This window comes from Cervus elaphus, chromosome 13 (assembly GCF_910594005.1).
Source record: "Cervus elaphus chromosome 13, mCerEla1.1, whole genome shotgun sequence".
NCBI classification, from domain to species: Eukaryota; Metazoa; Chordata; class Mammalia; order Artiodactyla; family Cervidae; genus Cervus; species Cervus elaphus.
In genome coordinates this window covers 16457240-16473351 of record NC_057827.1, presented here as the reverse complement: position 1 = coordinate 16473351, position 16112 = coordinate 16457240, and the positions used below count along the sequence as shown (strand labels likewise).

At 38.8% G+C, this 16112-nt stretch overlaps 1 protein-coding gene across 5 annotated transcripts in view; it reads left to right on the top strand.

The window, feature by feature from the left end:
* The window catches only part of MCTP2 (multiple C2 and transmembrane domain containing 2), a 254511-nt gene extending 238632 nt beyond the window's left edge, over positions 1-15879 (top strand). For all 5 annotated transcript variants that reach the window (XM_043921524.1, XM_043921521.1, XM_043921523.1 and 2 more), the window contains 3 exons: positions 5584-5693; positions 12264-12361; positions 14535-15879. In XM_043921524.1, the coding sequence (XP_043777459.1) occupies positions 5584-5693; positions 12264-12361; positions 14535-14603 (277 nt within the window). In that variant the 3' untranslated portion in view covers positions 14604-15879. The remainder of the gene's footprint in view (positions 1-5583; positions 5694-12263; positions 12362-14534) is intronic.
* Positions 15880-16112: the final 233 nt, after the last annotated feature.

The window sequence follows — 16112 nt, the reverse complement described above, 5'->3', positions numbered from 1 at the left end:
CTCTCACATGCCTACATAACTACTAGAAAAACCATAGCTTTGACTAGATGGACTTTTGTTGGCAAAGTAATGTCTCTGCTTTTTAATATGCTGTCTAGGTTGGTCATAGCTTTTCTTCCAAGGAGCAAGCATCTTTTAATTTCTTGGCTCCAGTCACCATCTGCAGTAATTCTGAAGCCCCCAAAAATAAAGTCTCTGTTTCCATTGTTTCCCTGTCTGTTTGCTATGAAGTGATGGGACTGGATGTCATGATCTTCATTTTCTGAATGTTGAGTTTTAAGCCAACTTTTTAACTCTCCTCTTTCACTTTCATCAAGAGGCTCTTTAGTTCAAATGATCATTGAGATCTTTATAAGGATTGCATTAATTGGGAAAAATTAACATCTTGATAAAATTTATTTTTAATATATGAGTGTGACATATTCCTTCATCTACTTGGGTTATCTTTAATTTATCTTAATATTACTTTAAGAGTTTTATATATAAATATTTGACACATTTTTGTGAGATATAGTCTGAAGTACTTGATTTGTTTCAGTTATTTTAAATGGCCTCTTTTTTTCAGGTTTTATATCTACCTGTTTGTTACAGGATAGAAAAGTGAAATTTGTTTTCCATATTGACTTTGTATTTATCAACCTTGATAAACTTAGTTATCTTAATTTTTATATGAAGATTATTATTCTGGATGTTGTATTATGTAAACATATTGTCTAGGAATATTTTTTTTTCTTTCTTATTTTTCAGTCCTTATACATTTTACTTTGTTTTCTTGCTTTATTGTCTTGGCTAGTAATGCCAATACAATGTTGAACAGAAGTGGTATTAGCAAACATTCTTTTTCTCATACTCCTGTCTTTTTCAGAGAGAAAGCTTTCAACATTTTGCCCTTAATGATGTTGTTTTCTGTAAAGATGCTTTATCAGCTTCAGGAATTTACTGTTTATTCCTATTTTGCTGAGATTTTTTTTATCATGAATGTAGGTTGAGTTTTCTCAAACTTTTGTCTGTGTTCATTGAGATCATCTTTTGGTTGTTTTTGTGTTCTTCTCTTTTTGTTAATGTGCATTGTTATTGTTGATTTTCAAATATTAAACCAATCTTACATTTCTGGAATGAAAGCAGCTTCATCATGCTATCCAGTCTCCTTATATATGCTGGGATTTTATTTACAATTTTTGTACTTACAATTTTTGCAGCTTTAATCATCAGTGAGATTAGATATACAGTTCTTGAAAATTCCTTATAGTGTGAAGGTTATTCTAGACTCATACAATAAGTGGGCAGTATTCTCTCACATTATCTGAAGTTTGTGTAAACCTTGTGTCATTACTTCCTTTGAGACTTTATGGAATTTTCTGGTTAAGTCTCTGGGTCTGAAGTTTTCTTTCAGGAAAGATTTTAATCAAATATTCAGTTTCTGTGGTATATATAGGTCTGTTCAGCTATTCTGTTTCTTCTCATATCTGTTTGTGTATCCTTTTCTAAGAGTGTGTCCATTTTAAATTTTCTACTTGTTGACATAAAGTTGTTTATATAAAAAAAATCCTCTTATCGTCGATGACAGTAGAATCTAGCATTGTCCACTTCTTTATGTTTAAAATTGTGTTTTCCCTTCTTCTTGACAGTCATTTATCAATTATATTATTCTTTAGCAAGAACTGTTACCTTTGTTAATCTCCCTGTTGCCTGTTTTCTTTTCCATTAATTCCTACTCTTATCTTTATTACTTTCTTCCTTCTACTTTCTTTGAGATTAATTTACTATTCTTATTTTAACTTTCTAAGATGGATTGTTAGATCATTTATTTTCAGTCTTTCTGTTTTCCTAACATAAGCATTTACAGTGCCTACACTTTCCTAGGTGCTTAGCTCTATGCCAAACATTTTGGCACTGATATTCATTATTAATTCACATTTAGTAAAAACTTGTTTTCTAATTACTGTTTTTATTTGTTCCTTGACGTGAAGTATATTGCTTAATTTCCAAGTATATGAAGGTTTTCTACCTATCTTTCTGCTCCTGGCTTTTAACTGTATTGTTTTATGGTCAGAAAATAGAGACCTAAGTGAGCACCTTTTTGCCGTTCCACAGTCTAATATTCACTATTACTTTCAGCATCTTCCCAGTCAGTTCAGGAACCCTCTTAGTCTATGTTCTGTGTCTCTTCTTTTTGACATCTATCTTTCTACTCTTTGTGATGCCTTTTAAGTCCTTTTTTGGGCTGCTCTGCACAACTCTATTTTCTGTGGTATTTAAAATCCTGTTTAATCCATGCATGGAAGTGTTAACTTTAATCACTGTGTTTCTTTTTAAAGTTTTACTTGCTTTGTTTTCAGATCTTCTTGGTCATTTTTTACAATCTCGTCCTTGACCATGTTTTTAAGCCTTTGTTTTATGACTTCTGAAGTGTTAAGCATTATTATTTAATGTGTTATGTTTGCTTTCAGTATTTGAGGTCTTCTGTTTGGGGTTTTGCTATTATTTCTGATAGCCCTTACTCGTGATGCTGTGTATCCATTTATATTTTACTGTTTTAACTATGAGCTCACATTCCATGTGTGTATGTGTGTGTGTGTGGAGTATACTCAGATATATGGGTTGATAATGCATTTCCTTAGAGAAGATTACTGCTCTAGTCATTTTGGGGTGATTCAACCTGGAATCTCTTTTTTTAATTAAATTTTTGCTGAGGTTTTTTAAAAGTATACTGGTAGTATAAACTTAGTTGATAAATCCTGGTACCAGCATCAAGACACAGAGAATTCTTTGCATCTATTTGTATATGGTAGATTTGTTTTCCCTTCTTTTCATCTTTTTCCAGTCTGTCTTTCTACTTGTCTCTCTCAATTCATCCTTACCCTGAATATATAAGTTTTATGCAGTGTTCTTCTACTTGAATCTTATTTTGTGGAAACCCTAGGCTATATGTATCTTCTGCCCCCCACACAGTTAACAGATATAGAAGTTCAAAATTTTAATATCTGGCAGAAATTATTAGAGTGAAATTGACTTTGGAAGTTGGTAACCTCCAGAATTCTTGCAATACATTATCTTTTACACTCTATTGTTTCCTTATTATTAAGTCAGTTTAGTGGTAACTTTCTCTTTTTTTTTTTTTTCAAGGTACTAAAACTATTTGTCTATGATTTTATTTAGATATTATTTAATACTGAGGCTATTTTCTTTTTTAACTACTTACAAATCATACTGCATCAGACATTAATGTACCATCTCTGCATCCTTGTGCAAAGATATTTGCAGGTTAAATTTCTTGCCCTGGCATAAAGGGGCAATTATGGATTCCATAACATTTTCACAAATATTGTGAAGTTGCCTCCTAAGAAGTTCTACTATGGAAGAGAATAGTCAGGAATGGACCTACATATATGCAAAAGTTTTGATGAACTTGGTAGTGTAAAATCTATAATTTTTATCTTTAAAAACTATAAACAAGATTTTTTAAAAGACAAGCTAACAAACTGAAAGTGTTTGCAACAAATATGACAAAGAACTGATTTCTTAAGTTTCCAAAGAGATTTCATTTGAGGAAAATATCCAGCAACAAAGTTCTAGGGAAAACAGATAAGTAGTAACTTCTTTGTGTGTGGTTAAAATATGCAAGAAATAGAGCTAACTATTTTTTTTTTATAAACTTAAGGTAAAAATTTAATTTGAATACTAAACTATCTTTCATGTGTTACCAGAGCTATTTTTTAAAACTTATTTTTAATTGGAGGATAATCAGTTTACAATGTTGTGTTGGTTTCTGCTACACAACAGCGTGAATCAGCCATAGGTACACTTATGTCCCCTCCCTTGGACCTCCTTCCTACCCCCGACCCCATCGCACCCCCTAGGTTATCACGGAGTGCTGGGGCAGAGCTCCCTGCGTTACACCGCAACTGCCCACTAGCTGTCTGTTTTACATATGGTAGTGTACATGAAGAGCTAAGTATGTTAAATGCCAGTTCCTGTTTAATTCTAGCAAAACTCTATGCTGTGGGTATTATTATTATTATTCCCATTCTGTGGAGAAGAATTTATTGTTCAGATTGAAAGACTTTCCTGTCTTTCTCAGCTTTTCAGAGATAGAGACTGAACTCAAATCCATGCCAGTTTGCTTGTAAATTTTCTTAAGTACTTTCTTAAATAGTTGCCCCTGGCAAGGATATAAGCTGAATATCACTGAGAATCAGAATGACCAACAATCATATTAAAATGTGTTCAACCTTGCTTATAATTTAAAGACACGAGATAGCAAACACACACACATGCATATGTAGTATTGTATCTCCCCATAGGCAAGCTTTAACAAGAGATTGAGGCGTGAGTTGATTTCTCCTATATTTTTCTATTTTTTATTGAGTAGAGTTAATTTACAATGTTATGCATGCATATATATGTCTGTATATGTATGTATTTTTTCAGATTCTTTTCCATTATAGGTTAATATAACATACTGAGTATACTTCCCTGTGCTATATAGTAAGTCCTTGTTTCCTTGTTTTATTTATAGTATTTTGTATATGTTAATCCCCAAATCCTTACTTCAGCCTTGATTTGCTCATCTGTGAGAGGGAGATAAACCTTACTTGAAAGAATTATTGTTAAGCATTACAATCTCTGTGTGTGTGTGTGTGTGTATATATATATATCTTAGGACAGTGACACCTACTAAGTGCCCAATAACTATTATAAGCTGCTATGCCCAAATCCCCTGATATGCCCCCTCCCAAAAAAAAGACAACAGAAATAAATCTTTCGTCTCTTTTATTCCTAGCCCAGGGCAAAGGGTCAATAGACAGACATATTAAGTGAAGATACCTGGAAGAATACTCTAGACACTCATGAGCTCTCATCAAGGCACTGCATTTAATGACTACTTTCTAGGATTCTGCAAGGATTTCCACAGTACATTCAGTCCCATATCTCATATTCTAGATCTCAAGTCAAAACAGGCAATAGACAGGACAAAAGGAGCCAGGTCCCATGAAAATGATATGCGGCAACATTCCCTGTGTTATCGGTGGGTTGGTGGTGTAATGGTTTATAGCCAGAAGCTCCGTAGCCCATTTGAGATCATCATTACCCTTCTGGAGTCAACGAGTCTGGAAATTCTAAATATAAGTTATTAGAAAAACACAAGAGCACTGTAATAATAGCCTCCCGTCTCTAAATATTTACTGGCAAGCATGTGTTAATTGAGAGAGAAATATTGACTTTGAAGTGACCTAACTCACCTTTCATTTTGAAGCTCTGCGTTCACAGAGCCACATGACAATATTGCAGTGTTTAATCACTTTTGAGAGTCTGAGTTTTCTCTTAAGTACTGTCGGTTCCAGGAAGGCAGAGTCACCAAGATCCAGATGAGCTGAATGGCAATTGGTCTGCGACCTTCACCTCAAAACTGTTTTCCAGTGTCCAATCATTCTGGCAGACTTTTATATCCCAGTTTTGAGAAGCAACGTCTCCAATAGACCTTTTTTCATGTGTATAACTAAGAAATAAAAACATGGCAAAATGAACCTACTGCTTTTCCTGAGCATCAGAGACAGTGACATGTGTGTGGTTTGTCTGCAGCACGTTTAACTGGACGGTCCCATTCCTTTCATTCCTGGCCTGTTTGATACTGGGAGTTGCCACCGTCACACTGTATTTCATTCCACTCCGGTACATCATTTTAATCTGGGGTAAGTTTGGCACGGTCCTTTTGCTAGCAGTCAATTCCAGGTAAGAACCAATTACTCATTTTTAAGTGCAGCTATAAACTTTAAATGTGCTTTTGTTGGCAATTAAACGAGATTAAGAAAAGCATTTGGGGGTCAAAAACTTTGCAGGACCTCCCTGAAAAGGCCAGTGGCATAAACGGTCAGCATAGATACTTATAGGCCTCTTGCATAATTGCAATCAAATAAAAATGTGATTGTGCATGCTATTTCCCTTTGGGCTTCCAGAGTCATAAATACTCCTGAATAATATACTGTTGTGGCCCAGTAACTTTCAGGAAACACTGTTATTCAAACAGCAAACACCTGCATCTTGCCCTGTATGTTATATAAAAGTAGATCTAGCCACTGCTAGGCTGCTCCTGACATTTCATCTCCCCTGGAAGGAAAAAAATAACCTAACCCAATATTTAAAACCAGAAGCAGTGAGGTGAAAGGGAGTGGCCCACAGTGACCACCTAACCAGTGCCTCACAGGAAAGGGAAAGGTATTACTTACCAGGGGAAATGGTAAGCCTATATAAAGTTCAGCTGCTTTTTAAAGAGTAGAAACAAAAATGGCACACTGGAAATAAATTTCAGGACTTGACTTACTACTCAAGCTTGGAAACTGGAAAAATTACAAGCAGCTTTGTGAATATTTGTGTCTGTTGCTGCGTGGGCACCGGGTTGATATAAGGAGAGTGCATTGCAGTTAATTAACTAAGCAATCACCCCTCTTCTGGAAGAATCTCTCACTTCTGGTTTTCCATGGCTTGGCTCCTGTAACCATTTCTCAATTCTTAACCATAGTCATCTCTAGGGATCTGCAGGTGTTAAGAGGTTCAGGCAAGCTACAGATACGTGTGTTGAGGTGCATTCCTCTTTAAGCAAAAGCTGAAAGCCTGAAATGCTGGGGTGAGGGGGAGCTATAAAATATTTCTAAAACCACTAATTGTAGATAGACCATTTCCAAAGAGAACCCACAAAGGTAGAATCCTGCTGATGAGAAAGGCCAAACCCGGACATGACAAAATGGGAAAAGTCACAGGAAAAATAGAATAACTCATAACATTTCAGAAATAGAGCATAATCCCTTCATTCTCTGTTTTGTCCAGGAAGTGAAAATTCTATCACATAAAGTTTCTCTCCTTTGTAACAAGCCCAAGAAAAGGAAAAGATTTTCTAACTTCCTCTTCAGGGGTCCATTTTAATACTGGGCGATGCTCACTATTTGAGAAAGATCTCATATCCATGCTTAGTTTTCGTTCCTCTGTTTTAGCACATTGGCCCATATTTGACCCTTAGGAGAGGGAACATGGAGCTTCTCAGGGGCCCATTGGTTAAGAAGGAATATGTATTTTATAAGAAGCATTTTCTTGAATACTCATATACTGAATGTTATCTGTATAGACTGAATAATCTCATTCTTTCTTTCTTTTTTTGTACTAGTTTCTCAGTCCATTTACTCTCCACATTTAAAACACAGATCTTGAAACTCTTCTTGATCTGTCCCTAATGAGAATTCGATCCAAAATTACAGTCATTTGGCCAGTGTTTGCCTCATTTTTAAGATGATGTAAGATGATGGTCTTTAAGATGATGGTCAGCTTGGTAAACACCATTGCCCATTATTTCTTCATCCTTCTGGTAGAGAATGCTTTCCTGCACCTCACCCTAGAAGAAGAAGACTATACTGTATTTCTTCCTTAGGTTGTCCATTTAGGGATTCCAATCCCTCTTTCAATTTACTCCTAATCCCTTTGACCTCTAGTTTTATCCTCCAAGTTCTTGACAGCTTTCAACATCAACTTTTTGCATCTACTTAATGAGACATTGTTCTATTTATTGTTCAGCTTATGGATGAAATTATGAAATAGCATGGAGTTTGTGATGCTCTCCTGTACTGAAAGTAATCCTTTGAGCTTTATATTGTCTCATTTGTTAGTTTTAGATTCTAGACAGAGGTTTATAGTTTATTGATGAGTTTACCGTAGATAATGTAGTCAAAAGCTGTGACCATCACATCATCTCTTGCCTCTTCTCATTATCTAAAACCTGCTGTACTATCATGGAATATATTCTGCCCTCCTATTAGGACTTATTATTTTGTAAGACAAGTTAGTTATTAGCTAGCATAGACCCAGGGCTTTCCTTTGCACATCTCTTACATGATCATATTCTTGGCAGAGAATTTAGCATGTAGAAGGAAACTTTGTATGTCTTGAATTTCTGTTGTTCCCTTTAATCTTATTAAGGCTCAGAAGACTATTTCTTTATTTTTTTCAGGATGGAAATGAAAAAAAAATTATTTTCATTGTCAAACTGTTTGTAGTAGTAAATTAATTTAAAATAACAAAAAATGTTCAATAGTAGAGAAATGATTTAAGCACATTATGGTAAATTTACCCAAGGTACACAGTAAAAATTACATTTGGGGGGAAAATGATTATATGATGATATTAAATTATATTACATTATGATGTACTTTTATGATACATTTACATTATGATTTTTGTTGTTTAGTCAATAAGTTATGTGTCTGACTCTTTTGCAACCCCATGGACTGTAGCCTGCCTGGCTCCTCTGTCCTTGGGATTTCCCAGGCAAGAATACTAGAGTTGGTAACCATTCCCTTCTCCAGGGGATCTTCCTGACCCAGGGATCTGGCGTCTCCTGGATTGGCAGACAGATTCTTTAACTCTGAGACACCAAGGAAGAGCCTATATTATGATATTACATTATGTTTTTAATAAGGATATTTTGTATCCATGTATAGTGTGATCACAAATATGTTGAAAGTACCTATATTATATAACATACATGTTTGTATTTATTTTGACATTCATTGTGAGCAGCCCACTTAATATGAGGCAAGACCTTTTACTCTTTGAATATGATTCATGTTATAAATGCACAGCTGAAGGATTACAAAAAAAGAAAGACTTCCTTATTCTAAGTTACTTACTCATTTTCACCGAGCCCTAAAATTGGTAGATAAAAATCTTCAAAATTTTTGTTCACTGTTTTTAACCTTTTGGAACAAAATTATTTAATTCTATATTCCTCCAGAGTTACATACATATTCCACTATATTTCTGTATTCTTTACATCCAAATAACATTTTTATATGAATATTTCTTAAGTAGCACAATTATTTAACATAAACCTATGAAAATAGCCTAATTTCATGATGACCATGGGATATATTCCTTGATTCACCAACTTCACTGAAAGGTTTTAAAGGGCAAGATACTTTCTGTCCTCTTTACCATGTAATTCCTAGTGAAGCTACAAAAAGGTAATAGATCTTTGATGAGTACTTTGCAAATATTTTATGAGTGGATAAGTCTGCAAGTTTAATACCTATGATCTCATAGATGGCATTTTTTTGAGCCTGTCACCTCTCTTATTTGGCAGTATAGTTTTTGAAAATTAAAGGTGGTTTTAGAGGGATATCTAGAATTTTCTCTAGGAAACTGTAAATTTTCGGTACTGAATTTCAGTAATTTATTTGTTGTATGTATTTCTAGAAGGCAAGGCACCTTTGAGGATTAGATCCCATGTAGGTTTTCTGTATCTTTTGGAAGGTTTCCCATATTCCTTCCATTCTGTTCTTCATCATAGATGCTGTAAATATAGTTTTCAGTTCTGATCTGAGCCACTTCTGGTTTCCTCGTGTAGATTAAGAACTCCCCAAGCCAGATTTTGAGCATCTTAAAAGAAATTATGACTTATTTAACTCTGTGTCTCCATTTGATAGCACAGTGATCTTACATGTAAGACTCTGAGAGTCTGACACAGGAGCATGCAGGGACCCTCTGCCCCACCTCACCCCCCACCGGCATGCTGCAGTCAGGCCACATGCCGGCCACTCATACAAGGTTGTATGTGACTCAGTTCCCGCGGTTAGTCCCTGCTGACCACACGTGCAAAGCAGCCATGCAGTTCTTCCTCTCATTCTCCTTTTTTTTGTTTTTTTTTTTTTAAAAAACTGGAGGGATCTTTCCAATCTACTGATCTATGATCATTAAATGATAATGTTTTTCCCACATGTTAATCCCTGGATTGAAATTCCACTTTCTTTGTCTAAAAGAAAACAGAATAAAAATTCACAGCATATATGCTCTATTTGTATTGTTTAGGTTAAAAGAATCTAAAGGTACCTGCTACTGGAGACAGACACAACTTCCAGACTGGGTGTGTGATAACATGCTGCCATTGTAAATATTCTGCCATCACCACCTTCTTTATTTTCGTGGCTTATTGACATATACAGTCATGATGGTAGCCCTCTTCCTTGTGGTGAAACTCCAGATTTTAGAATGCTTTGTGATTCTCCTTTCAACCCATGGAGCTATGTAAGGCAGGCCTCTATTATTCAAAATTTAATATAAGAAATCTAAGACAGATTAAGTAAAGTGTATGAAACCACGCAGCTAATAATACACGGTGAAGCCAGACTGAGACCCAGCTATGTCTGTCCCCACACCCTTCTTATTTGCCCCGCTGCTCTTCAGAGATGACCAAGCGATCTCTGCTGCCGTGTTGACACCCGCTTTCACACAGTAGACAATACGGTAGAATTACTGACATTTGAGCCTGCGACACCTTAAAAAGATAAGGTGTGGTTTTGTAGCATGCAGTCTGAGTTCCGTATAATTTTCAGTCTAACGAAGTTTTTCAAACAGAGACTGTCGGAGTGCTTTGTGGACTTCCTTCTGCCCTTGTTGGTGCATTTGAGCTACTGGGCAGGTTTATAATCTTCTCAGTGACTAAGAATGCAGTGTTTTGATCAGCAGTGATATTATCCCTGCCTGGCTGTTCATTGTAAAGACTCCAGATGCTCACACTATATATAATTAACAATAGAAGATATATCTCTTCTCAATACGTCTTTGTCTCCCTTCGTCATTTTGCCTTGTCTGTTTTCTTTTGCCAAGAAGCCCATGCTACAATTAAATGTCTTTAGAATAACACAGTGAAGAGTGTTTTAAAGGAACACTGGGGGAAATTTTAGCTAGAAACATGAAGCTGGCTGTGGGGGCAGAGAAAAAGGGAAGGCACAGACAGGCTTTGACTTGAGATAAAGGGGGTTATTTGCAGGAAGTTTTCCCCGGCCCAGTCAACAAGCCACCCTTGACTTAGGAACATGTCTGGCTTCCATTTGCCAAGTGGATGTAAATCTGACCCTCTTAAAGAAGCCACCAGGACTTCGGCATTGTGTCAGGTATAGTGGCATGCAGAAAGTCCAGTTCTTAGATGAAAGCGAAGTAATATTTAATGAAAGAAGAAAAACATCAAACCTTTTCTGTGTTGTGGACTGTTGAATAGGTAATCTTACCTTGATTTGGGCATCAGCGCTAGTGGGAGAACACACAGTGAGCACGCAGCATTGTGGGGGTTGATGAGGACCTAGTTATGGTCCTTGATAAGCAAGCGCTCTGTAGCCAGACTTCAGGAGGCCACCTTGTCTTTCTGCTTCTAAAACACAGCACGAAATGCAGTTGACATTTGGTGAACAGATCACAGTTTGTGAGCTCTGGCTATATAGGCACACCCCTGCCCCTCGAAAGAGCTCTGAGGAACAGAGTAGGAGACCAAGCTGGAGGAGAGGTGCCTCCCTCTGGGGAGGGAGCTCTGGGCAGAGCTTGTCCTGGATGCGCCCATGTGCCCCCACCAAGGACAGCTTAAACGTCTCAGTTCAATCGCTCAGTCGTGTCCGACTGTTTGCAACCCCATGGACTGCAGCACGCCAGGCCTCCCTGTCCATCACCAACTCCCGGAGTTTACCCAAACTCATGTCCATTGAGTCGGTGATTTAAACATCTCACCCTCTTCTAATTACCGATGTCCTGAATCAGCACGACTCCATGGCCTAGCCAAACCCACACACCAGCGCTGTGGTCCATAAATTAAGCTAGCAACCAGAGTAAGATAATTTTCCAATAATAACTTTTCACAGTTTTCTGCAGCATCAAAGTACGATCAACATTCGAGTTCTGTTCTGCAGCGAGAGAAGGAAAACCTGTGAAAATGAGTTGGAAGGGGGGAGATAGATTTCTTGCGGGTTCTTTTTAACAACAACAACAAAAAAAAACAGCTCCCACCCTCCAGCTCCCACTGCTGCCTTTGGTCCTCAGCTCCCAAGCAGAGACTTGTTTGGGCTAATGAAGGCCTTTTCCCATCTGGGACATTCGTTTTCCTAGGCGAGGAGGCTGTTAATCAGCGTCGTCCAAAAAAACCAATGAGCTCCACGGTTTTAGTGTGTGTTTCTGCCACCCTGCTGTTGGGACTGTAATGGGATTTTCACAGCTGAAGAAGGCACAGCCCCTCTCCAACGATCCCCCCCTTTCTCCCTCCAAGAAAAGACATTTCTGAATGATTCCACATGACAGCAACGGGTACATGACTTGAGATCCAGTGATTATTTTCACACTAATTTTTACTTGTGAATGCTTCTCCTCCCCCAGTCAGGTGAGTTTTTAAAGATGGGTAGACAAATGGAGAGAGAGATCAACAGACAAAAAGATCTCCCGATATGTCTATTTTCCAGGCATAAACAAATTCACTAAGAAGCTTCGAAACCCCTATGCCATCGACAATAATGAGCTTCTGGACTTCCTCTCCAGGGTACCATCTGATGTTCAAAAGGTACGTAATGAACGGTCACCACCAACTGGGGCCCCAGCCCCAAAGTCTGGCCTGCCCCCACCAGCCCCCAAGCCGGAGGAGCAGGGGGCTGTGCTTGTGTGAGTCACTGAGATAATGAATCAGAAATCCTTCAAGAGGCCTGGCTGGCAGAGAGGTGGCCAGCAAAACCTTTGTCCAAAGCATGAGATGATGGGGGAAAATTATCCTGAAAAAGACTACTTAAGAATGATCTGGAATTCATGCTGCGAGGCTGCAGTGAAGAGAGGTTTGTCCTTTTTCTGACTGCTTGCCTCCCCAAAGAGGGTCAGATAGGCTCAGCAAGTGGGAACACAGGAAATCCAGAGCCGGGGGGAGGCCTGCCCATTTTCCTCCTCTTCCCGATCGCAGGCGTTCTCCAGGAAGTAGGGGACAAGAGGATTATTCTTTTGTTCCTTGTTTGCCCCGATTATCTCCCGGGCCTCCCCCCTCTCCCCTTCTGTCTGAAGACTTAAGAGATTCTGAGGACAGCTCCCACTTACTCTAATGCACATAAAGGCAGAGATGGCGTGCGATCATTTGAGATTAATCAGAAGTATTACAGGTAACGGTCCCTTAGTCCAGCAGTGTCCCGTTTCTGTGGATACGTAGAGATTAAGCAAGGCAACGGCACCAGAAAGTTTAGAGCAGCCTAATTCAGGCCCCCACTGATCAGGCTGGTGTAAACCCAGAGGAGGGTAGGGCAGGCAAAGGTAAATATCTCTCTAAAGGAGAACAGGTCATAGAATAGATAGTTGGGGAGACAGGGGCATGAAACATCATCAGGACGATCAAAGACGCAATCTGTTATTATGTGAGACAATCCCAAATCAAACATTAATTTCATCCTCAGGCCAGTGTACCGTAATTCATTTCCCAGCACCTCTGGGTGGAGTGCAGAGATGTAGGGTTGACAGGCGCTTCTTTCCCCTTCATTCTGAATTCTAGAGATTAAAATAGACCCTGTGTTGCTTTTTTTCCTTTAGCCTTCATTTAATGATATAATTATCTATTAAAATAAATTCTGTTAATATGAATTACTGGTTAACATTGCATTACAGGGATTGTAAAATAGTAACTTGGCCTCTGTTTGTTTTGCCTTGAAGATTGACAGGCATATCATCCCCTTGGGGACCTTCACAAAACAGCTCTAAGGAAAGCATGCCTTTTTCACATATCTGCTTTCCACCAAGTGTAGCTCAGCTTATGTGATGGGGTAGGATGTCCCTGGGGAATTTGGCACAAATACTCAAAATAGTGAGCACATGTGGTCTGTAATACAATACTTTGCACAAAGCCATCCCACAGTCAGCCTATCCGAGCCCACACACCAAAGCAATGTGATCGCAGCGTACCATCACTTGGGTTACAGTGCATTTGTGCCTGCATCCTCGAAGAAAGGAAATTCCCAGCAAGGCCCCCCTAAGGACTGTCTGTGCACAGTTTGGGGACCAGCCCTCAGCGAGGTCATTCAGTTGGCGCTGGCACGAAGACTGAGGATGCAACAAAAGAGCATTCGAGGGAGATGCCCGGGAAGCTAGTGAGATCTGCGTGTATCTCCAAGAACACTTGGTAATAACACAATAGGCAGTTTGCCACTGGGGACTCCCCACGTGCTCGTGTTTGTCGCAGATGTTTTAGCCATTATACTGTAAATGAAATCCATTTTGAAGAGAAATCTTTATTAGTCTGGGGCTGGTATCCATTTCAACATTCTTTCCCTCTCTGGCAAAAGAAATGGATATAATTGGCAGAAGTTTTTTTTCCCCCAAGATTTTAGATACTTCGAAATGAATAATTCGTAGTAAGTTGCTGTATCATATACTAAGATAAACATTCCCAAGGGGCCATTATTAAGCTCTTTCCTGGTCGAACGCGGGCACACAGAGAACTGAAATCTAGCAGTGCCCCGAGAGCAGGTAGAAACCCATGCATCTCATTAGAAAAATCTGCTTTTAATATTTTGGTTTCAAGAAATGATGCATGACTCTTCAAATCCTTCCTGCAATTAATCCCTCCATGTTCCTGTGTTTAGAAAATGATTCATTACCTTTGAACCTTCCTGCCTTTGCCGTGCCCTGTCCTCGGGGAGCCATTAACACACGGTGGTGAGCTAGGGTTACCTAACCGCCAGCGCCCGGTCCGTCTGTTTTCACAGGTGCAGTACTCGGAGTTGAAGCCGGGCAGTAGCCAGAGCCCCGTTCGGAAGAAGCGCAACGCGCTCTAGGACACACACTGACTGTGGACGCCAGCAGCCGATGGCGTGTTGGACGGATGAGACCCGGTTCTCTGTCGTTCGGGGGCAGCCGTGGTGTCTTTCTGAGATGCCTGCCGTGTGGAGCCCTGTCTTGACCCTCCCCGTCTTCACGGCATAGATGCACGTGCCCATGGGCGCATCCGTGTGCAGGGGTAATCGGCTTGCGTCTGGAGTCAGCCCAGCGAAAGGAAACACCCCAGAGACTGTAAAAGACCAACATCCCTTCTTCCAACAGGAGATTAAAGCAAGCGTCCAGGGGTCTCAGCACCCTCCTTGAGAACAGCCAGGAGGCCACTTAGATGCCAGCGTGACTTTGAACTTGTTTTCGCATCTCTGACAGTTTCGCATCAAGATTCAGTGACGTTCACTTGCACCCCCACCCTCCTTTCAGATGATGTTTTTTTGTTGTTGTTGTTTCCCCCTCTGAGTTAACAAGTCCTTGATAGCCACCATCTACCCAAATAATGTATATTATAAATAGATTTTTTTAAATTATTACCTGGATCATCCCCGTTCTTTGGGGATCTTTCAGCCATAACAACTAAAGACCTAGATGTAAAATTTCAGTAAGCTGCTTGGTGCTGGATGCCAGCCTGCCTCCTGGTCCATTGCTGGCCATGGATGCTCTAGAATGTTCTGAGAGAGCATTCACCCAAAACGTGAAGGACTCAGTGAAAATATTTGGAAGCTTCAAATAGCCATTTCTTCTGACGTTACTTTTTGCTTATTTCCCAAATGTAATCTCAGTAGTGTAGCTTGAGAAAGAGGGGGAGGGGGTGAATGAGTGAATTCTGAGAGTATTTAGAAAGATAGACTGAGGAGCAAGGGACCAATGAATGTGGTTGCTTATCTGAATGTCATAATCCTTTCACTTGCCTGCACTTTTAAGAAAGTAAAAAATGCTGAAGCAATCCACGTGGATCTTTTGTTCCTAAGCAAAATAAGCTACACATAATAAAAACATATATCTCAGAACCCCATTCCTAGAAAGGTACAGTCCCCAAAGTCTTTTTGAGTATACTATACTGTCCCATTTCACTGTAACCTCCTCCAAGTAAATATCCCAATTTTTGTGCATATATAAAGTGTATGCAAATATCTTTCTGTTCAAATGATATTTAAGTTGTAAAGACTATATTTTGTTGACACATACTTTGTATGTGCGGTTTTATATGTGTGTGTATATATATATATATGTATGTATTGTAAAGAAAAATTGAACTAAAAAGATCTGATTCAATAGTGAGTTTTACTGGGTTTTTTTTTTTCTCTCTCTGGGTTGTAATTTAATAATCTTCAAACAAAATGTTTATGAAAAATGCCAAAGATTCTAAACCTTATCATCCTGTGTCTGTTTTTCTTCATATTCTATCTTCCTGGGTTGCTTTCTCACTGAGCCAGATTTCTGCATGATTTGATTTACTTCAAGTTAATGAAGCTGGCTGAAAAAGAACCTTGCAGAAATTATAAAAGCTCCAG